This window comes from Carassius carassius, chromosome 17 (genome assembly GCF_963082965.1).
Source record: "Carassius carassius chromosome 17, fCarCar2.1, whole genome shotgun sequence".
NCBI lineage: Eukaryota > Metazoa > Chordata > Actinopteri > Cypriniformes > Cyprinidae > Carassius > Carassius carassius.
In genome coordinates this window covers 19,282,118-19,305,925 of record NC_081771.1, presented here as the reverse complement: position 1 = coordinate 19,305,925, position 23,808 = coordinate 19,282,118, and the positions used below count along the sequence as shown (strand labels likewise).

Genomic DNA, 23,808 nt, shown 5'->3' with positions numbered 1-23,808 from the left:
AGTTTGGTATAAAAAAATTACATCATGAAGCCCCTTAAGGCCCTCACAGCTGTGACAAGTTCGGTAAGTTTCCTAAAATTTACTTTTAACTTCATGTTTACCAAACGGCGCCTTACCAAAATGGAGTCTTTACATTTTTTGTCAACAATGGTGTATAATTTTACAAATCCTAATGAGCCATGTTAAACCAACATGAATACAAGTGGAGCTTGGCACATGCATGTTAAAGTAGTTTTTTTTTTTTTTTTGTCTTTGAAACTCTTATTTCTCACTGACCCACATAAAAAGAGGCTAGATGTTGATGTTTTGGATTATGGTTATAAATGACCATGTAGATTGTACATACATGGACATAAAGCTTATTTTATTGTTTTATGACCCTTCAGAGGAGATCTAAATGTGTTTGTTATCATTTCATTGCTTGTGTCAAAATCACACAAACATCTTTTCTTAGTTCCTTCAAGCTAAATCCAAGTGTGTATTTTCTTACTGGCCGAAACTCAGCAAGCCTTTTTCGGCTTAGCGTCCGTTTATAAACTCGTAAACTCTCAACATGAAGTACAGTCCAACTAATCCTAACTCTGAGAGAGTGTTTACATCAAGGATAAAACAGTGAGGAAACGGGATGTGAGGCATTCCATGATGAAGCACAATTTCTTGTAAATATTGTAATTGCCTGCATTATATCATCAAATGGAGAGTGTGGTCCATGTGGGAAGAGTGAGATGCCAATATTGTATGTTGTTGTTGGCAGAGACAGGCCCCTAAACTCTGTTCTGCTTTAGGGCCAAGTGGTAACAGTTGTGAGGAATTGTGGTGGCAGCAAATGCTCACTGTCACACCCCAGGAGGAAAAAATACCCCAGTTAGTTGCAGGGAATTAACACGCTCCCCCAGTAGTGATTGAACCAGCGAGGAAAAACAAGCAGAACTTAAAACAGTGCCGTGGAAAGGACTCTTTCACTAAGACACACATGCAGGAATATGCATCCATGCAAGCATTCATCGCAGTACAGCAAACTTGTATTTATAACCTTCTTTTACAACATATTCCCTATAGAATAGTAGCCCATTCCACAACAATCCCTCTCACTGGTTGACACAGATGACTCACCTTTTTGGTGGATGTCAATAGTAGGAAGAATTAGCTTTTAGATTTTCTTTACACCACTCAGCACAAAGTTATATTATTATGTATAAGCAGCACACATTAACAAGATACAGTATTCACACTGTGAGCATAAGCAATGCTGTAGAGTTTTGGGACTGAGGCTTATTTTGCCACATATAGTGCATTAAATTCAGCAGTATACATTAATGTACTCTATAAATATATGCCATCGCAATTGTTTGCATCTGACATTTATTAAGAAACCTAATATACAGGAGTAACCTAAACATTATTTGCTGAAAAAAGACATCTTAAGGGCTTGTTTTTGTTTTGTTTATAACCTATACGATTTGTGTTAGTCTGTTAATCCAAGACTTTAATCTACAACTAAAGAGAGCAGCTCAGAAATTGTCAACAGCTACTCAACTGCTGTTGCTTGATGCGCAAGAACAAATTCGTTAGTTCTTACAGAACCTCCAACGTTCTAACATGACTCAAGAAAGAACCTGACTGGTCATGCAAGCATGTTTGAGCTTCCTTGTACTTTTATTTGATTTGTTTAATCTATCTGCATTGATCAATCTTTAATTGTTAATAAAATCATAAATTAAATCTTGTTATTAAGGCAGCACAATTAATTGAATTTCTAATTATGATTAAAATTACAGATTCCACAATAACATAATCATTTAAAGGTGCAATTGCAGTCCACTTGCAGTGTTATGTGTGCTTAAGATGTCTTATATTCAGGGGTTCTACCATTGTTTTAATTTTAGTTTTAGTATAATATTATAATACCATGCATTTTTTATGTAAATTTTTTTTTTTTTTTTTTTTTTCCCTTTACCTCATGTCTTCATTCAGTGGCTATGTTGGAGGTGTTCAGTGACCATTGGGATAGGGAACTGAATTTTTTTGCACCATTCTCCACATTGGCGGAGACAGCACGGCTGTCTGGATCACTTTACTGCCGACACGCATGAGCTCCCACAGATACGCAAACCAGCGGGCTCTTCTACGGCAACAGTGGCTTTGCAGGAAAAGGATGGTACCAGTTTTTCAGGGTGACATAGTTTTCGTGACAGGCTCCCTGGCAGAGTCACATGGCTGCAGGCCCAGTCAGATTTCCTGTGGAGAATACAGAACAAGAGGGGTAAATTTCTCCCAGGGAGCTGTGATAGATTCCAGCACCTTAGAAATGTTGTCCTGTAACCCAGTCACGTGAGCAGACAGATGTTGTACTACTCACAGTAGTAGAGTGATTTGAATCTTTTAAATCATTCACCAAAAGTGTTCATTAATTCATTCATTCAAGTCAGCCGGTGGCACCAAACAATTGTTTTTTTTGTAAGTAATTGAATTAAGTTAATTTCCTGCATATTAACTTGGCGCCGGTACAGGATGGCTGCCTCCGTGACGTGCTCTGCATATGTTTTTGTCTTTTTGTTAGTTTGTCCTGTCTTTAGTTATATTCCTGCAATCAGTTTCACCAGGGATGAACTGCTGAACATTCGGCAGAACGCACCACAAGATGTTTTTCCCGATTTCAATTATTCAGACGTTTGAATATTGTTATCGGAGGAGCAGCGGCGCTGATCAAACGCTTCAGGACGCGCAGGCGGGGAAAGCGAGCTGGCGCGCTCGTCAGACTCAGGAAGCGCGGATTTCAAACGCCGTTGCCTAGCATCCATCTGGCAAATCTACGCTCTCTACCCAACAAAACGGACGAACTCCTTCTGCTTTCTCGTACAAATAAGGATTTCACACACTCTGCTGCTCTGTGTTTCACGGAAACCTGGCTGAATGACGCCATACCGGACAGCGCGCTCCATCTGCCGGGCTTTCAGCTGTTTAGAGCGGATCGCGACGCAGAATCAACAGGGAAATCGCGCGGCGGCGGGACATGCTTTTACATCAATGAACGGTGGTGTACAGATGTAATTGTGTTAAAGAAGATGTGCTGTCCTGATCTAGAAATGCAGTTTGTCAACTGCAAGCCGTTCTATTCGCCGCGGGAGTTTCACTCGCTCATTCTGGTTAGTGTTTACATCCCTCCGCAAGCGCAAGTAAGTCTGGCTTTACAGAAACTCGCTGAGCACATCACAGAGATAGAACAACAACACCCGGACTCTGTTTTAATCATTCTCGGGGACTTTAATAAAGCCAATCTCTCCCGTGAACTGCCAAAATACAGACAGCATGTTACATGTCCCACCAGAGACAGTAATATATTGGATCACTGTTACACCACAATAAAGGATGCATATCACTCTGTTCCACGAGCAGCTTTGGGACGTTCTGATCACCTTCTGGTTCATCTTATACCGACCTACAGGCAGAATCTAAAATCAGCTAAACCTGTATTAAGGACTGTAAAAAGATGGACTAATGAAGCAGAGCAGGATTTACAATCTTGTTTTGACCTCACTGATTGGAGTGTTTTTGAAGCTGCTGCCACCGATCTGGACGAACTCACAGAGACTGTAACATCCTATATTAGTTTCTGTGAGGATATGTGTATTCCTACCAAGACTCAACTAAATTATAACAATGACAAACCGTGGTTCACTGCAAAAGACAGCTCCGTCAGGCCAAAGAAGATGCTTACAGGAAGGGGGACAATGTCTTGTATAAACAGGCTAAATACACACTGGAAAAGAAGATCAGAGTGGCAAATGACTCAGTTCATCAAAAATAAGAAAAAATAAGGACTCAGTTCACTTCGAACGACTCAGCATCAGTGTGGAAAAGTCTAAAGAAGATCACCAATTACAAGACACCCCCCCCCAGCACTGTGGAAAATGAACGACTGGCAGACGATCTGAACGAGTTTTACTGCAGGTTTGAAAGAACACCCATCACCTGCCCTGAACACCTCTCCACACAACCGTTCACACCAATAACAACTCCTGCAACCAACCCTGAATGCCTCTCCAAACAAGCGTTCACACCATTAACAGCTCCTGCAACCCATCCTGAACACCTCTCCAATCAAGCACTCTCACCATTCACACCTCCTGCATCCCCCCTCTCCCCCACACCTGCAATACAGATCAGCGAGGATGCGGTGCGCCAGGTCTTCCGGAAGCAGAAAAGGAAAAAAGCACCAGGCCCAGATTGTGTTACACTAGCCTGTCTGAAATCCTGTGCTGACCAGCTGGCCCCCATCTTCACAAAGATCTTCAACAGATCGCTGGAGCTGTGCGAAGTCCCTTCATGCTTCAAACGCTCCACCATCATCCCCATCCCAAAGAAATCCAAAATAACAGGACTAAATGACTACAGGCCTTTGGCTCTAACATCTGTAGTCATGAAGTCATTTGAAAAACTGGTGCTGGCCCACTTGAAGGAAATCACTGGACCCTTGCTAGATCCTCTTCAGTTTGCCTACAGAGCAAACAGGTCTGTGGACGATGCAGTAAACATTGGACTGCATTATGTTCTGCAACACCTAGACAGACCGGGGACCTATGTGAGGATCCTGTTTGTGGACTTCAGCTCGGCTTTTAATACGATCATGCCAAACCTCCTCCTGCCCAAACTAACTCAGCTCTCCGTGCCCACCTCCGTCTGTCAGTGGATCAACAGCTTCCTGACAGACAGGCAGCAGCTAGTGAGGCTGGGAAAATACACATCCAGCACCCGTACAATCAGCACCGGAGCTCCCCAGGGCTGTGTTCTCTCCCCACTGCTCTTCTCCCTGTACACTAATGACTGCACATCTAAGGCCCCCTCTGTCAAGCTCCTGAAGTTTGCAGATGACACCACACTCATCGGCCTCATTCAGGACGGTGACGAGTCTGCTTACAGACAGGAGGTTAAAGAGCTGGCTGTCTGGTGCACTCTCAACAACCTGGAGCTTAACACGCTCAAAACAGTGGAGATGACTGTGGACTTCAGGAGAAACCCCCCTGCACTCCCCGCACTCACCATCATGAACAGCACTGTGACTGCAGTGGAGTCATTCAGGTTCCTGGGCACCACTATCTCTCAGGACCTGAAGTGGGACATTCACATTGACTCCATTGTGAAAAAGGCCCAGCAGAGGTTGTACTTCCTTCGCCAGCTGAGGAAGTTTAACCTGCCACAGGATCTGCTGAAACAGTTCTCCACCATCATCGAATCCATCCTCTGCACTTCAGTAACTGTCTGGTTCAGCTCAGCTTCTAAATCGGACCTCAGAAGACTACAGAGGGTAGTCCGGACTGCTGAGCGAATCATCGGTTCAACTCTCCCATCTATTCAAGAACTGTTCTTATCCAGAGTGAGCAAAAGGGCTGTTAAAATCACTCTGGACTCCTCACATCCAGCACACTCCCTCTTTGAACTGTTGCCATCTGGTCGACGCTACAGAGCACTGAGCGCCAGAACGACCAGACACAGGAACAGTTTCTTCCCTCAGGCAATCCATCTTATGAACAGCTGATACACACTGAACACACTGAACACACTACACTTTATATTTATATACACATACACTTAATTTATCTAACACACATACTTAGTATACACTTAAATTTTGCACATAATATACATGTACATACATAACTGCATTTTTGTAATATACCTGCCTACAATTGTCAATTTGTATATTGTCATTCCTTGTCTACTTATTTGTATTTTTTGTATTTTTATATTCTTTTATTATGTGTTTTATGTTCTGTCGCTGTCATTCTGTTGTACTGCGGAGCTTCTGTCACGAAAACAAATTCCTCGTATGTGTAAACATACCTGGCAATAAAAGCTCATTCTGATTCTGATTCTGATTATTCATTCACCCAAGTTTAACAAAAATGTATATGTCAGTGTAGGAAGGGTTCTAAAAGAATCACAGATTGCATATAAACACTAGGGGTGATCCCAAATAGTCGACGGTTCGATGCTTAGATTCGAGGAGCCTGATTCGACTACCAATCTAACAGTCGAATGTTCGCTGGCTGTTATGATTATGCCATTCTGACTATATGTGAGTGCTCAAATATCTGATTTCACATAGAACTTGCGGTTTTCACCCAATAAGTTAATATGCAGCCTATTATGATAAAGCCATGAATAAGAAACTGAAAAGAAAGAAGCTTCAAATAAATATTTTAAAGTACGTGAATAAATCCAACCACCCCTATAGATTTATGTTTCACTTTCCATAATCCATGACCTACAGAGGAGCATCTTGGCGACAGGGATTTAAAACTTTACCAAGACTCAAACTGACACAGGCAGAGACTGGATTTTTTCGAACAGGTAGGGTACAAGTGATTTCAAAACATTTCAGCTGGTGTATATATATTGTGAATATATTATATACCTGATATAAGATGCATTTGGTTTTGAATCAAGCGCTTCATTGTAGCACTACGGTGATATCTCTTCAGCGCACAGCACAAGCAGGTCAAACTACAATGCAGAATATTAATAACTATGACTGGGACTGTCACACCCATACCATTATAATGAGAACACCATTATAATAAAACGCGGTGAATTTGTAGAGTTGCTGTGTTTCTGCACATTGTTTCGTGAAGAACGCGTCTACAAAAGGACTTCGCATTCAGAGCCGCGCACACAAGTTCATTTGCATGCAGGCTCTTTTTGCAGATAGCCTATAAGTCCTAATATTAATGTTATGTTGTATAAATAACGAAGTGTATTCTACATGAAATTATGAGTTGAATTCCATTGATTAAAAACTCGCTATCAAATGCTCACTCTACTGGTCATCTTCAGCGCACGCAGCTCAAAACAGAGATGCAGAACATTAATAACTACTGTCATATAGGCTGACTTTATAATGAGAGCACTATTGTAAAAATTGTGAACTGTTTGGGTTTCGCTGACGTTTAGTGTTAACTATCTTTAAATCAAAACCTGAAAAAATTATTTACCCCGTTTGTACCTGCAAGGCATTTGTTACACATTTTCCCTGTGTTAATATCAGTAATTATGACTGTCGAATGTCTGACTTGACTCAATGTATTTTGCCCCGACCCCAAACATATGATTCGACTATCAGTTGAATATCAGCAAGATTTGAAATTCCGATTCGACTATGAAAATCATTAGTCGGGGACACCCCTAATAAACACACTAGCTCACAGCGCCTCTCATGATCCAGTGCTGCTGTGCCGCAAGATTGAGGTTTTATGTTGCCCCTTTGTTTATCATTTAGTGTTCATATTAAAAGAATAGTTCACCCAAAAGTTACAATTTTATTTGAAAGTTAAAATTTGCTCACCCTCAGCCCATCCGAAAATGGTGTCACCTCATTTTGTCTTCCATCACCTGCGTTGGGGCAGAAAATTAGCACTAAAACACACCGGATGGCCAACTAGCATGTAGTCCTAGTCTTGCATAGCCAGACCTTTAGACTGATGGTCTGGAATTCATGGTAGCTTTCATTGGCCAAGGCCTGCCCATGAGGCGGTTTGACCGACATGTCCAACATCCAACCACAGTTCATTTCGTTCATTGTCACCTTTCGAGGCGTTGAAATGTCGCCACAATAACAGACCGGTGTGTAAAACTCTCTGACATATTTTAAAGATTCTGTGCCGCAAACTTTAAATATTTCACATACTTTTGAAAATCCAGTATTTAGTTGACCCTGATAAGCGCTCAACTTTCCTCTGTCATTAGGGGGTTTGGCGCCACGGCATCTTTTGTTTCCAGGCGAAGCGTTAAAGAACGCGACACACACGTCTCGTGGAAATCCTGTAGAATTCAACCAATCCGATAACGACTTCAACACTCCTGAAGTGTTTCCACTTTTGTGTGCCATATGCACATTGATAGCTACTTCTAGTTCTCCTGGTTTCCCTGTTTGAATGTAGAATACAGACAACTGCCACCTGCTGGCATGGGAAAGTCATATGCAAGAGCAGAGTTAGTCTCATCCTCAGACGTCATGCCCACAGACTGTTGGCTAAACGTCTGAGGCTGAGACTAACTCTGCCCTTGCATATGTCTTTCCCATGCCAGGTGGCAGGAGTCTGTATGCTGCATTTAAACAGGGAAACAAGGAGAACTAGAAGCAACTATCAATGTGAACGCCATCTATATGAATAGAGTGTGATTATTGACTTTATGGTGCAGCTGTATGATTACCATCTCTATAACTGGCCATCAGCACATCAGCATGTGATTATTGACTATATTACCATCTACTGTAGTGTAAATGCTGTATTTCTAGAAATCTCAGGATGTACTGTAATTGGCATACATAGTTAATTCTTCTTTATTTTTCTTATTATTGCTCAAATTATTCTTATTGTATTTTTCTAGTGCTCAATAAATCAATTATATGATGTCTAAGATTATGTCTATTGTTTTATAATAGAAAAACTATGCATTGGTATGTTTAATGACTAAAATAGTTAGTAGAACCCTTCAATACAGTTGGTAAATATGTTTTATATTTGGGAGGTGGGGGGGGGGGGGGGGGGGGTAGACATAGTATCAGAAAAATGGTTGCAGGAATTTCATTTTTCATGGTATCTTCTTCAGATTTGAAATAGAAACTCATGAGACATGTGACTTTCAAACCATTACTTTTCTAGATTGTTCCAAGACTGATTTCATGTACAGTACAGACCAAAAGTTTGGACACACCTTTTCATTCAAAGAGTTTTCTTTATTTTAATGACTATGAAAATTGTAGATTCACACTGAAGGCATCAAAACTATGAATTAACACATGTGGAATTATATACATAACAAAAAAAGTGTGAAACAACTGAAAATATGTCATATTCTAGGTTCTTCAAAGTAGCCACCTTTTGCTTTGATTACTGCTTTGCACACTCTTGGCATTCTCTTGATGAGCTTCAAGAGGTAGTCACCTGAAATTGTCTTCCAACAGTCTTGAAGGAGTCCCCCGAGAGATGCTTAGCACTTGTTGGCCCTTTTGCCTTCACTCTGCGGTCCAGCTCACCCCTAAACCATCTCGATTGGGTTCAGGTCCGGTGACTGTGGAGGCCAGGTCATCTGGCGCAGCACCCCATCACTCTCCTTCTTGGTCAAATAGCCCTTGATGCCTTCAGTGTGACTCTACAATTTTCATAGTCATGAAAATAAAGAAAACTCTTTGAATGAGAAGGTGTGTCCAAACTTTTGGTCTGTACTGTATATTTATATGAAAAAAAAATCAGTGTGGTACAGTTTTTTTCAAGCCACTTCAGTGTCTATAACTTTTCAGTGTTTTGAGTATTATCAACTATGAGTGATGAAAATTAAAGCCCAGTGTGTAGCACACTGAAGTAAGGAACTGTTGCAATTTTAAGATAAGTAGGGCACTTTTATGTGTGAGTCCCACAATGGGGGGTCTGGTTAACAGGTTAACTTCTCTATGGCAATGGATTGCTTATGGAAGTTTTATATCTTAGTCGTTAGACGAGTACTGCGTTGCTAGCCATGCTATGTAGCTGCACAACTCAGTCGTCGCTTCAGTCGAAGCAACATGAGAATCCTGTGGTGAACACCTGCTTATTTAGCCAGACCGCCCCACCCATTCTGCCAGGCTATGGCAAGCTTGGTGGGCTTCGTCGCGATAGGCTCATGCAGCACCGCTGCTTAGCCATTGGTTAGTTTTTTAATACACTGCACGTACCGCTGGTCATGCATTTTCACTGCATGAATGAAAAAGGCTTCAGTTCAGGAGAAAATAGGCTTTTTCCCATATGCGTCTAGCAAGACGCAGTACTACTTTCCGTATCTCAGGGAACCAAGGTTACATTAAGTAACTGAGTACATTTCCACCAGCCGAACTCTTGACTTATAGATTTGTGTAGCTTTTTTCACACTAGACTTTGAGTATGCTAAATTTCTTTATACGCTGCAACGGTCATGATATGATGTCACACACTGCACATTCTTTTTAAAAACTTAAATTCAACACAGCATGTACAATATACAATCTATTCTACTTTCCTCCAGCACTGCAGTTTTAAAAAGGGGTCATCAGATGCAAAATTCACTTTTACATGTTGTTTGAACTGAAATGTGTGTTGGCAGTGTGTGTACACAACCACCCTAAAATGATACAAATCCAACCAAAAAAACTGATAAATACCCTTAAAAAAAAAAAAAAAAAAAAATCATCCTCAGATTCTTGGCTATGTGACGTCACAGTGACCAAGGCCCCTCCCACGATTGTTGATTGACACGGCCGTCTTACCTTAGACCTGCCCTGATTGAGCTGTCATCAGTCCGCCATTGTTTTTATGCTGGAGCAGATATAGACAAGAATGTCTCTTAAGTAGGGCTGGGATAAACGATTATTTTTTAAACGATTAATCTAGCGATTATTTTTTCGATGCATCGATTAATCTAACGATTAATTTTTCAGACCGATTCGATTTCGATTATCTCCCCATTAATTGACTACTAACAATTTATACATGTTGATTTACATATCTGAATGAAAAAAAACATGAATTCCTTAACATTGCAATATATGTTTATTTCTCTTAAAATTACAAAATAAAAGACTGACTAAGAATGCATTACTTTGCACTTGTATAGAGATAGCATTCAATAAAACCTTGAAGCCTTGAAAACACATAGCTTACTGAAACAAGCTTACTGAACACATAGGGCCTAGCTTACTGAAAAAAAGTTCTTCTTTTAGATGAAAATAACAACAACTTGATGTCTAGCATTCAATAAAAAAGTTCACCCAAAATACTTGTTTAGAGCAATTGAAAGAATACAGTAACCAATGTAAACTTTAGGGCTTTAAGCTAATACAGAGAGTGCTCCGAATGCTCCACGTGAAACTTTGGCGTTCCGCCCTTTTTCTTTCGTGTCTAATGATTTTGGTTAATATGCACGAGGGAGGGAGAGAGAGCGAGAGAGAGAGAGCGAGCAAGCAAGACAGCGCTCGTGTAGTTTGAAGACTGTGAATGCGCGAGCGCGTGAAACTTGGGTGTTTCGCCCTTTTTCTATCGTGTTTAATGATTTTGATTAATATGCACAAGGGAGAGAGAGCAAGAAGCGCTCGTGTTGTTTGAAGACTGTGAGTGCGCGCGCAGCCGGGGCTCTCTCTCGTACGCGCCCTGTCACTGTCACTCATCGATCAAATAAGGCTTTGACAGCCGCCAAAAAAAAAGATCAATGCAGAAAAACCCCTGGATTGGTTATATAACGTTGGACAGAATGTTGATCCGGCCATCGCGTACATACAGCGCACATAAGGTAAACGTTTTGCAAACGGTTTTTAGAGAAATAAAAACAGGTCGACGAATCGATGCGCATATTTTGCGTCGACGTATTTTTTGCGTCGACGTTATCGATGACCTCGATGCGTTGTCCCAGCCCTACTCTTAAGCGATTTAGGTGTTTTGTGATCGGATATAATAATTAACATAGCAGTCATCATTTGCTCCCGGCATAAGAGGTGTTGTTTTACACTACTGTTGAGAAATTTTTACCAAAGTATGTTATAGACCTTTCATGCAGTCCCTAAAGAATCTTATCAACTTGTGGAAAATGGGCATCCTTTAAATTTAGGCTTTTGAGCTTGCACTCGCACTCGTCTTTCGCGTATCGTAACTTCTTAATGAACACATACACACAGAATTATCTCAAAATAATTGTCTCTGCAATTATTCTCATAAACACAGTCAGTTATGTTTTAAGTGAACGTATACAGTGGCCTGCTGCTCAGAGAAATTCGCTGTACCGGATAAATTTGTCTCTCTCTCCCTGTGAATTAGACGACATGAAAGGGGGCGTGTTTCAAGATACGCAATGGAGTAGACCAAACTAAACAGGGAGGGAGGGCAAAACACTAATGCAAACAAAACACACTCCTTGTCGGTGTACTGGCCCACATTGGCCAGCGGGCCACCGGGAAAAGTCCCAGTGCTCCAGATGGCCAGTCCGCCCCTGCTTACCAGCCATTTTTGTAGGCATTAAACTGCCAGAATTTTAAAAGATGATATATCCGTTTGCATTGAACTTTCAGCACTGCAACTTTGCAGATATTGTTTATTCTCAAACAGCAACATTATACACTAACTAACGTTAAAAAAGTGAAATTGCAATCAACCACCCCTTTAATGTCACAGTGCACTTCACCTTCCTGTGATGTTTAACAGAACCTGTTAGATGAGAGCAGCCACAATTTGGCATTTTTGTAGGAAACTCATGATAGTAGGAAACAGCTGAACTACTTTCTGCTTGTAAGTGAGGCACAAGATCAACCCAAAGCGTGAGACATGTTCTGATAACAGAGACTAATTAATAGGAAACAGATTTGAATGCAGAGGAATCTCTCCAGTGAGTCACTGCTGGAAGACTCGAATTGCTTGCTGCAAGCTGAGAGAGACAGACAGAGTGGGAGAGAGCTGGCAGAGTGGACAGGACAGGACACGGATTGTCAGCTTCCACCCTTCCTTTGCAGACCGCCTCTCAGAAGGATTTGCAGTGACTTTTTCAAACAATTGGCAGTTAGTGCCTGGAAAGGCGGCTCAGGTCCAAGAGCAAATCACTCCCCTATATTATTCCCAGAATCGGAAGTGTCCCATTCCACATTACAAGCAGGTACGGAAATGAACCTGTTAACTGCTTTGGTTTGTCCTTGTGAAAAGCATCTGGCAGAGAAGGAAAGCTAATCACGACCGGTTGTTTAGAGAAAGACGCTTGCTCTGATGGGCCTGGAGGTGGGGCGACCCAACGTGTTTGAGATGATGGCGGTATGGTGAGAATGAAAATGCATGCATGAGGTCATAATGCGAGAACATCTGTGTCTGATTGGTGTCTCTCTCAGAGGGTTCACGTTTTTACAGCATCACGTGCTGTGTTGACATTAGGATATCCTAAAAAATTATGTTTCTGGGCCAAATTTCACACTTCTGTCCCTTATGAATGCCTAATAGTAATGAATGAACATATTTTAATAAGTATTGTTTTAGTAGACGAAGGCAGTTTAAGTCAAATGCTGATGTGAGCTTTAACTAAATCTGTATTTCTTATAATGCCTTCACTGTTTTTTATTGGTTGCGACAAAATATAACTTTACCAATAAAGCAAAAAAGTTGATTATAATATTATAAACATTATGATTTTCTATAAAGCTGCTGTGAAACGGTGTATTGTGAAATGCACTGTATGAATACATTTTACTTGACTGCTGAAAATTAATTAATGAACAGGTCAATATCATGACGTTCAGTTTTTTTGTTGTTGTTGTTTTCTTTTTTCTTTTGGTACAGGAAATGCTTTCAAAAATTTTCAACAAAATGTGGTGCATGTCTCCAAAAATTTCATGTAATTCAACCTTTTTGTTTTATATTTCGTTATAAAATGTTTTTGTAAATGTTTCAGATGTGTACACTACCATGTGTTCATAGCATTAAAAAGTACATATAAAAAAGTGTTACTTGATGGTTATTCCACATGACCGAGTCATTAAAATTTATTTTCTTGACAATAGTATAGAAATTTTTTCAAAAACCTATAAAAGCAACATGCTAAGTATATTTATGAACTTGTATTTTAAATTATATATATATATATATATATATATATATATATATCGAGAGAGAGAGAGAGAGAGAGGGGCTCAAAGTGTCAAGAAAATATACATACATATATATACATACCCCACACCATAATCATGGATCCATAATTTCATGTATTTTACACCAAATTCTGACCCTACCATCTGAATTTTGCAGCAGAAATCGGGACACATCAGACCAGGCAACATTTTTCCAAACTTCTATTGTCCAATTTTGGTGAGCCTGTGTGACTTGTAGCCTCTGTTGAAGAAAGGTGTGGTCTTCTGCTGCTCTAGCCCGTCTGCTTCAGAGTTAGACGTGTTGTGCGTACAGAGATGGTATTCTGCATACCTTGGTTGTAACAAGTGGTTATTTGAGTTACTGTTGCATTTCTATCATCTGTAACTAGTATGCCCATTCTCCTCTGACCTCTTACATCAACAAGGCATTTTGTCCATATAACTGCCGTTCACTGGATATTTTATTTTTTTCGGACCATTCTCTGTAAACCCTATGTTTGTGCATGCAAATCCCAGTAGATCAGCAGTTTTTGAAATACTTAGACCAACCCGTCTGGCACCAACAACCATTCCACGTTCAAAGTCACTGAAATCCCCTTTCTTCACCATTCTGATGCTCGGTTTGAACTTCAGCAAGTCGTCTTGACCACATCTAGATGCCCAAATTGAGTTGCTGGCTGCCATGTGATTGGCTGATTAGGAATTTGTGTTACCAAGCAATTGAACAGGTGTACCTAATAAAGGAACCGGTAAGTGTGTGTGTGTGTGTGTCTATATATATATATATATATATATATATATATATTACTTTTTCTTCAATGCAGACACTGTTATTTGTCATTGACCCCACACACATTTACATTTCTTGCCCACTCTAAGTGAGTTTGTGTGTGTGTGGATACACATTGTCTGTGCTCCACAATGTGGGTTTAGAGGTTTATTCAGTATGATAGCATTTTAAATAAACAGCCCTCACTTGGAACAGGCTCGGCTTTGTTATGTGGCTGATAGTTACAGCCCAAGCCAGAGAAGGCAGCTGTCAGATATTTGTGCAAACACTGAGTTCGGAAATTGAGAATTATGTCACTGGAATGGCAAGCTTGTGTGAGGGGAACCGGCAGGCAGGCCTGTTTTCCCATGAGTACACTGCTGCCAGTAGAGTTACTGAATTGTTATGAGAGTCTGAAGCTAAATCTTACCTTATGTTTGAGACACTTGCTTCTGTCTGTTATGTCTGTTTTTCTTTGACACTCTCAAAAAGTTTATTATGTGTTTCTTCTTCTGCATTAATCTGCTGTATGTCCCCTTCAAATGATGCTCTTCATTATCAACATGATTTCCGTGGCTTTGTGCACAGTTGTGGTCTCTGGGCCTCCTGTTGGACACGCCAATTTTCTCCTACCACACGCGTGGCCTCAAGTTAAGCCATATGTGACACAGTTCTTTGCTTCTGAGCTCTTATGCCTCATCTCAAGTAAATAATCCTTGTTTGAGCAATGTTATGGGTTAAATACAAGCTGTAAACAGTTCCATCTATTTTACCATCATGTTGTTTCAAACTCATATGACTTTTTTTGTGTGTTTTAAACACAAAAAGGGACATTCTGAACATTTTGTTTTTAATGTTCTTTTTTTGTAAAATTGCAATGAAACGATTTTGAAATAAACAAAATTTCAGAAGGGACATTAAAGTGCTATAAAAGTTTTATAAAAAGTTTATGTTAGTAGTCACTAAAAATCTTGACATTCACTACAGCTCTTTTTTGTGTTTTATGAGAGTTCATCAGAGTATATTACAGAAGGAAAGCTAGGGATAGTTCACCCCAAAACTACAATTCTTCCATTATTTCTTTTGAATTTTTTCTTTTTCTTTTCTTTTTTTTTTTTTCAATTACAGTTTTACTCATAAGTTTACACACAAAATGTTTTGCATATTCTTCAAGGGGTATGTAAACTTATGAGCACAACTGTGTCTATTACAATAGCATTCATTTTTCATTTGTTTGCTACTCTGAAACTCAACTTTTGTCTGTTTAATAAACTTTATACTACTGGTGTACTGTATACATCTGTTAATAGAGCTTAACTTGTATTGAACTTGGAGGATTATTTCAATAAAGCCGAAGCATGTGTATGTACCGGGCTGATATTCTGAAAAAGAAAAGGGAAAAACATTCACTTTTTGACCTCTGACTGCATCTGTCATTTTGACTGTAATCAAAGCTCTGCTGCCAAACTGGCTCTCATCCTTCACAAATGTGTTCAGATCTCTTCCTAGAGCTGCCAGATTAATACTCATGAACCTGTTCCTGGTCTGTATCAGAGCCAGGAAACCTGCACCTCCATCCAACTGTGCTTCTGGCCAGACCACTGCGGTCATCAGTGTGTTCTCTCCCATCCTTGTGGAAAAGCCTCAAGGTTAGATATAATATAAAAATACATTATAAATTGAATTATATAAAATATAATACATAAAACAAATCATCTCCTTTCACTAATGCTTTGCGTGGAACCAATCTGTGGGACTTCTCTATTAGTCGAATGCCTTTTACATATAAAAGTATAAATCTACAGGTCAGAGTAAACGATCTTAAATATTGTTGTTACACAGATATTATTGTGTTTCCGTCCTCCTTATTCACGTTTAAATGGAAATGAATGGAACACCAAAGTCTGCTTTGACCGCACATTCACCCATGGTAAAATGACCGTAATGCATTTCAAAATATGCCTTGATCTGCGGTTCTTAGTGGTATTGTGTTTCCATTGGTGTTTTTTGGCTTCATTTTGGTTCTTGATTTATATCTTTTTGTACCTATCAGCTGACATGACACATTATATATTTAACCTTTGGTCCTTCCACTCCTTCCACCAATAACAGTAATGCTGTGAGTGACGGCTGTTTTGGCTTCTGTATCAGAGTCTGAAATTTGTTGGAGATTCTTCTTCATCAGGCTTCATCAAAACAGCTTGTTGCACAGTGGACCAAGGCTTATTTGAGTTGGCAGGCTGATGGCAGCAAGCAGAAGAAAAAACGTACAACTTGCATTTCTACTGAATTACATCCAGCTCGCTGCTGCTAGCTATTGAAATTCTGTCAGTAAACGGCTCGTTTTTACAGTCGTGGTTTCTGTTCAAGTGTGGGTTCTGCTCTACCTCAAAGTCCAAACAGGTCAACCTGTTCCTTCCCTCTCCTTTTTACTTTTTTTTTCTTTAACCGTTTTCTCATTAATCTCTTTTCTTTCCGTTTCATTCTTTCGTTTTATTTCTCTCTGCTTCATTTCTTTCACTCATTTTCTCTCTACTCTGGAAAGAGGCTTTCAGCAAGGTTAGTGTTTTTAGAGCAGGGCGAAGGGAAGCCACACAACTAGATCTGCACTAAAGCAAAATGGACAATTAACTTTCTATTTAATCATACATTATATTGTATTGAACGTACTCTGTAATGCGCCATGGTATTTTGTGCTTAAATTCACTTTTTTTCTTTTCATTTTTTAATTTTGTCAGAAGCTGGGTTTTTTTTTTTTGGTTTGTTTTTTGCTCTGCAGTTCACGTTCTGCTCACTTCAGCTTATGAAAGAAAATGAGAAGATTCCGTTCAGATGTTAGTCTTCTCAAGTGTGTGATACAAAGTTAATGTACCAGTACACATAATAGATTGAGACTTAAAAATGGGTTTCAACAGACTCTCATCAAACTTAATCAGAGCTGTAAACTAAGCACACTGTATCTTGCACACACACACACACACACATATATATATATATATATATATATATATATGTATGTATACATGTATATATATATGTATGTATGTATATATATATATGTATATATATATATATATATATATATATATATATATATATATATATATATATATATATATATATATATATGTTGCTGATATAGATATATTGATATATAGATATGATATAGATATGTTGCTGTTGTTGTTGTTTGCCCCTCGTGTGTATGACTATTTCACTAAGCAATGTGGAACATGCAAGTGAAGTTTTTTTCCATGTTGCATCTACAGTAGGTGATCACTATTGAAACGAAACAAAATTAAGGTGACTTTTTTTAATTTGTCCATTACAATATTATTTCTCAATAAGATAGCTTAAGCACATACATATAGAAAGGAGTGATGCAAAAAAAAAAAAAAACACCTTAAAATGTTTTTTTTATTTTGTTTGATTGTGACTAAAATAACCTGTGTGCTCATGGCTTTACACACTGTAATGATAAATAAAAAATGGCTACAGTTGTAAGAATTTTCAGGAATACAGTAAAGGTTGTTGTAGGTTGCTTTGGTGACAGAGGCTGATGGAGACAACATATTGTCCTGGGAAATTCTAAATGGCACATTGCCCAGTGATGTTCAATCCCTACTGTCTTATATTTTCTAGGATAAAACAGACCTCATAAAAATGATTTTATAGTGCATTAGTTCCAGGACACTGAAACAGACAGAAAAACACTGCAAATCATAATACAGATGGTTAGTTAAGTACAGTAGCACAGGTCTAGTAATGGGTAGTATTACAGTATAATGTAAACTGTGAATTCTATAAATTTGTATAATATGTACATGTTTACAGGTTGATTTTAAATACAGGTATTTTTAATTGAAGGTCCAGTTTTAGTTTAAATAAAAGATCTTATTTGTTAAATGTCATATTTGTGACACATTGTGTCCTGGTCCAAACTCTACTTTCTCTTTCTACTTCTCAATTCAGTTCTTAAAAGCACAGGAGTGAGTCTGTGTCTCTGTATCTCTCCAGATCTCTTACATTTCCTCCCAGAAAGTAGATTATAAACTTTCCTACTTCATCCAACTTCTTCCAGGAAATCTGAAACTGTTTCTGTTTGATTATTTTAGTAATTTAATTTAAGTACTAATTAGGTCCTAGCACCAAAGCTGCTGGAATCAGTTGTGTTTGTGCTGATTTTCTTCTCTTCTTTGTTTATTTTTTATTTTTTTGCTCTGAAAGTGTTTGTCAGAGACCATAAATCGCAGAGATCCTGAAGTCAGTTGTACAGTGTGTACTGTGTGCATACAGTATATATCCTTTGGAAACTATAATAAGCACATGTACACTTTTGCAACAACTGTAATACCACTTGGACTAAAATAAAAATGAATAAATGGTTAAATGGATCTTTTGAACTTATATACATTAAAAATATATATTTACCTAGAAAAAGTTTTTTTTTTTCACAAACTCGCCCTTTTTTTTTTTTTTTTTTTTTTACATTTCATATGTATCACCTAGAGATGATAATGAAAAAAAGTTGAGAGATTTATCAAATAATTTCACTGAATCAAGCCAGTTTATTTTTTGAAAAGACCGCTAATGACTAAACGTGTCCTCGCTAAGTAAAAACCTGCACATGGACAAAGGACGCAAGTATTTGATACATTTTTTTTTATTTGTTTAACATTTTCTTTGGTGTAAGTGCTATCTTGAACTTGACAACATAAAGATGCCAAATTTCACCAATTTTATGGAACTAGGGGGCACTATAACTTAAGAAAACCTTAAATCTGTTCAACTGTAATGGAAAAAACTTCAGTCGTATCCACATGGTCTGTTTTTTTTTTTTCAAATTTTCCAATTGTGGTCCAGCCTTCTTGGACACAAGTTGTTGCCACTTGTGACAGTATTTTAGCAGTAACTGCACAGATGTCAGCAAACATAGACATACTGATACAGTCAATAAGGCCTCAGATGGTGTGCGGTTTAGCCACAGCTACCAGCGCACACGAACTACACATTTCTGGCCACTATAAATCCCCCACACACACCACAAAAATACAGCAGGAGAATACTTTCACATGTCTTGTGCTGCGCTCTTTCTCTCTCTAGGATCATGTACTGAAACTGTTTTTAATGTTTGTATTGCATTTCCAAGTCTTGGGAAGTAACTATGAATGATGATTCTGTGTGTTTTAAAGATCATTGATGACTTTGCTCACCTTGTCTTGGCTTGTGTATTTCAATGATCATTGATGACCTTGCTCACCTTGTCTTGGCGTGTTGTGTATTTCAGAGATCATTGATGACCTTGCTCAGCTTGTGGACAAGACAGACAGCCGCATCAAAAACGAGACGCACAGAGTCAAGCTGTTAGACACTAAGTCTGCTACCCGTGGTGAGTGTTCCGCCTCTGTAGCTTCTGGTTTTATGTACTCTGCATCAAGAGCCCAGCAACAATAAGCCATTCAATCGCTCAGATTTATGGCCATCTCTCTTTTTCTGTCCCGTCTCTCCTCCCTTCTCCTTTTTTAGTGCAATCTGCAGAACTGAAAGGAATTAAGTCTACTGCCTGTAAATGGCAAAATCAGATCTGCACATTATGGTCGGTCTCAGTGCTGTGAGCTCTTACAGGCCCATCTGCATGTGATCTGTGTGTTTGTTATTGGAGCGGCAGTAAAGGTGAGATCAGGCTGAGACATTTAGAGAGGTCATTTACACAGATTTCTGGAAAGTTCTGCAAGACATTACAGTATTTTACATCTGTATACTTCAGATTACTTTCTTCTGTGATCTCATTTTGTTAGTCTGTTGTTACAGGGATAAAATCACTCAAATAAATCACCCCAAAACTCAAAAATTGTTTCAAACATGTATGAAGTGGATCACAAAGGGTGATTTTTCATTCAAATGCTTGAATGCTTGCAGCTTGAATGCTGGACACAATTTTTTTTTTTTTTTTTTTTTTTAATGATCTGTTTCACTCTCTCAAAATCTGTTGCTAATTCACAGAGGATTTTGATATACTTTTCATTTTGACACCCTAGGTATCCCTGATAGATGAATTATAAGAGAAGCAACAATTTCCATATTTTGCCAACATTTATTCACCATTACGTGAACAGATTATTCTTCTGAATCAGATCTTTTCAGTGAACTTGTTAAACTCGTGAATCTCATGCGCTCTGGAGCTGGGCGATATGAAATATATATATATTTAGGCTGAATGACAATATATATATATATAGATATTTTTTATGATTTTCTGTTTGAAAGAAAAGCATGTCCTGCCGTTCCTACACACAATGTGCATATTGAAGCCTATGAAAAGAATAATAGTGAATGTAACTACATTTGGCTTCAAATCACAATACATTATATTACAACTTAACAATTAAAACAGAATTCAAATTTATAAATTAAAAATGAAAATAAATAACAAAAGCACAGACCAATGTTAGTGGTAAGAACAGACCTTAACTCATCTAAGAATAGTAACTTAGCCTATAATTGAGTTACCCCATTACAAATGTCCCTTTACAGTTACTGCTATCACAAAATCCACTTAGATGAAGTTTGAAAAATCTACATATGGCACATGTAATGTCCAGTAACAAATATTTTAGAAAATATATTTTAGTCAGAATTAGTGCACTCCTGTTTTATTGCACTCTATCTGTGCTTCATTTCTGCTCACTCGGTTTTCAGATGCACTCGTAACATTAAACTGTTTATTGATATAAGCTGTATTGCCTCGATATACCATTGAGCCTTACTCAGAAGGGTGTTTCACGTTATGCTTTAACCCCGAGTTATCATCATTCTAAACCCTGCTTTTAACCCCAGGTTAAAACACTTGTTATTTAAAAGCAGTGTTAGAATGTTATAGCTAGATGCTTCGCAACAGATTCCCAATCACGTGCCTCATATTCACATGCATTGGACATCACGGAAACACTTTGTGTTGTACAAACAGTCAGTATTAGGAAAATATTGATAGTACAGTTAGCAGTATATAATATGTATGTGGTGTGCAATGCTAGAGCCTTTATGTAAATTAGTTGTGTACTGCATTGGGCTCGTTAATGAAACTGACGCCACAAATATGCAAATAAGAATGTTAAAACGGGTTTAGGAATCATTTTTTTAATGCTCTGGATTATTTGTTACCTCCGGGTAAATTATGAGCAGTTTTTAGCAAGATAACCCAGGATTCTGTTTACCCTGGGTTTAGAATGACGTTCTAGTGTGTAAAGCCTATGACTTTATAGGAGACTTAATATACAGACATATATAAACATAATAGTCTTCCACATAGGAGTTATTATATAGCGTTTATTTCTATTTGAAGCTTTGACAGCTCCAGTCTGCATTTCGCTAAATGCAGGGAAAAGAACGGCCTGTACAGTGTTTAAATTTTCTTGTGTGTTTGGCACAACATTGGGGTTGAGGAAATGATGACAGAAATTTCATTTATGGGTGAACTATTGCTTTAATTGCATTTTCTGTGATGTGATCAGTGACTGCAGCCTCTCAGATTTCTCAGGTTTTGTGCCTGCCAACCATGTCTGGACCGCTTAAATCATTTCACATGTGGTAAATGTTCAAGCATGTCTGCATACTTCAGCAGCAGACACAAAATATCTGTCTTCATTAAGCTCTTCATTAAAGGAATACTTCCCCCAAAAATCCTTTGATTATTTACTCACCCCCATGTTTGTATTTCAGCAGAATATCTAAGCTGTTTTTTTCTGTGCTGGAAAGAGAACCATGACCGGGGTTGTCAAACCTGAAACATCTGGACTTGACATAAATAAATGGATATAAAAATAAGATTTTATTTATAAAATATTCTTTGAATAACTTACATTTTAGTCTGATCCTCACACAAAGCTGTCAAATGGCTTCAAAGACAGCTATTGTTTACAATATTCTATATACACTCTTTTGTCCTGGTTTGTTCCATGGAAGAGAGTATCTCATAAGGGTCTGAAAACACATAATGGTGAGTAAAGGTTGCCATATGCTCAATTTTGGGTGAACTAATCCTCTAATGCTGGTGTCTTTGGGGGATGAGAGATGTTCAACCAATCTACTCTCACTACAGACCTTTTTGGTGTCACTAGTTATGCACTTGACAAATGTCGAACATGGCACAATTGTCTTTTTGTCATTGCTGTTGAAGGTAGACGGTAGAATTTTTATTTCCATTAACTTTCTCTATCTTAAATTATATCAAGACATTATTAATTGCGCCGCAGCATAAATGGCTGCCCACTGCTCCGGTTGTATGTTCACAGTGTGTGTGTGTGTTCACTGCTGTGTGTGTGTTCATTTGGTGGGTTAAATGCAGAGCATGAATTCTGAGTATGGATCACCATACTTGGCTGTATGTCACGTCACTTTCACTATTAAGATCCATCTTGAATTTTCCTGGGAAATAAATGTGTTGTGGTGGTTGGTCTTGCTCGTCTAATGTCACACTTAATTCCATTTGTTTGTTCAGAGGACTCTACAGACTGAAGTTTGTTTGCAGAGCCCAGAGCCGGAGGCCAGAGTTGCAGAGTTTTGCATTAATTCTCTTTCTCGCTCCTTTATTTCTCTACTTCTCGTCTTCTCATCCCGCATCTGCTTTTATCACCTAACCATATTCATGTATTCAGTGGGGGATTGATGAATGGAAACATTCCTCACTGCCTTGTCGTCCGTACCCCACTTTCTTTTTTTTTTGGTCTCTTCTTTCAACTTGTGTTCCCTGACTCACTTCACTTCTTACATCTCCCAACTTTGTTCGACATTTGTCTTTGTCCTGTGGTAAGAACGTAAAAAAAAAAATAACATCACACTTTTAAAGCTGTCTAATCATTCTCTTGTCTGGGCACACAATGTTTATAAAGTATCTCTCTACTGTATTTTCGAACTATATGGGTGTTCACATTATGTTGTATGTTCTAGAGAATAGAGAATATTGTACATGCAATATCAGTTGTTCTGTTGTATCTGCAAGTATTTTCTATCTATTGTCTATTTAAGATTACTTTAGTATATTCCTGTTTTTTAATAATCCAGGTTAAAACTGCCTGAATTATGGTGTGTATATATAATCTATAAATGGCCTTTACTGCCAAAACTCTTTCTGACCCTAAACATTTGAATGGTAGTGTATAGATATAGACCATATGACTTCATCTTTACGTGAGAAATGGACTTTAGCACTGCAGTCAAATGGCAAAATAATAGCCAAATGTGTCATCATATTGTAATGCATGAAGTCTGACACGTAATTAGTTTTTAATTTGTTTACATTCTACAGCCAAATACTTTACAACTGTCCTCTTTGGAAAGATTTAAAAAGAAAAAAAGGCTGTTAGAAACAACATTGACAGGCAGAGCAATATTATCTGGTCAGAAAATGAAGTTG

At 38.5% G+C, this 23,808-nt stretch overlaps 1 protein-coding gene across 2 annotated transcripts in view; it reads left to right on the top strand.

Annotated features, from left to right (window-relative positions):
- The window catches only part of LOC132161279 (syntaxin-8-like), a 73,741-nt gene that overhangs the window by 46,152 nt on the left and 3,781 nt on the right, over window positions 1–23,808 (top strand). For both annotated transcript variants that reach the window (XM_059571229.1, XM_059571230.1), the window contains exon 7: window positions 19,684–19,785. In XM_059571229.1, the coding sequence (XP_059427212.1) occupies window positions 19,684–19,785 (102 nt within the window). The remainder of the gene's footprint in view (window positions 1–19,683; window positions 19,786–23,808) is intronic.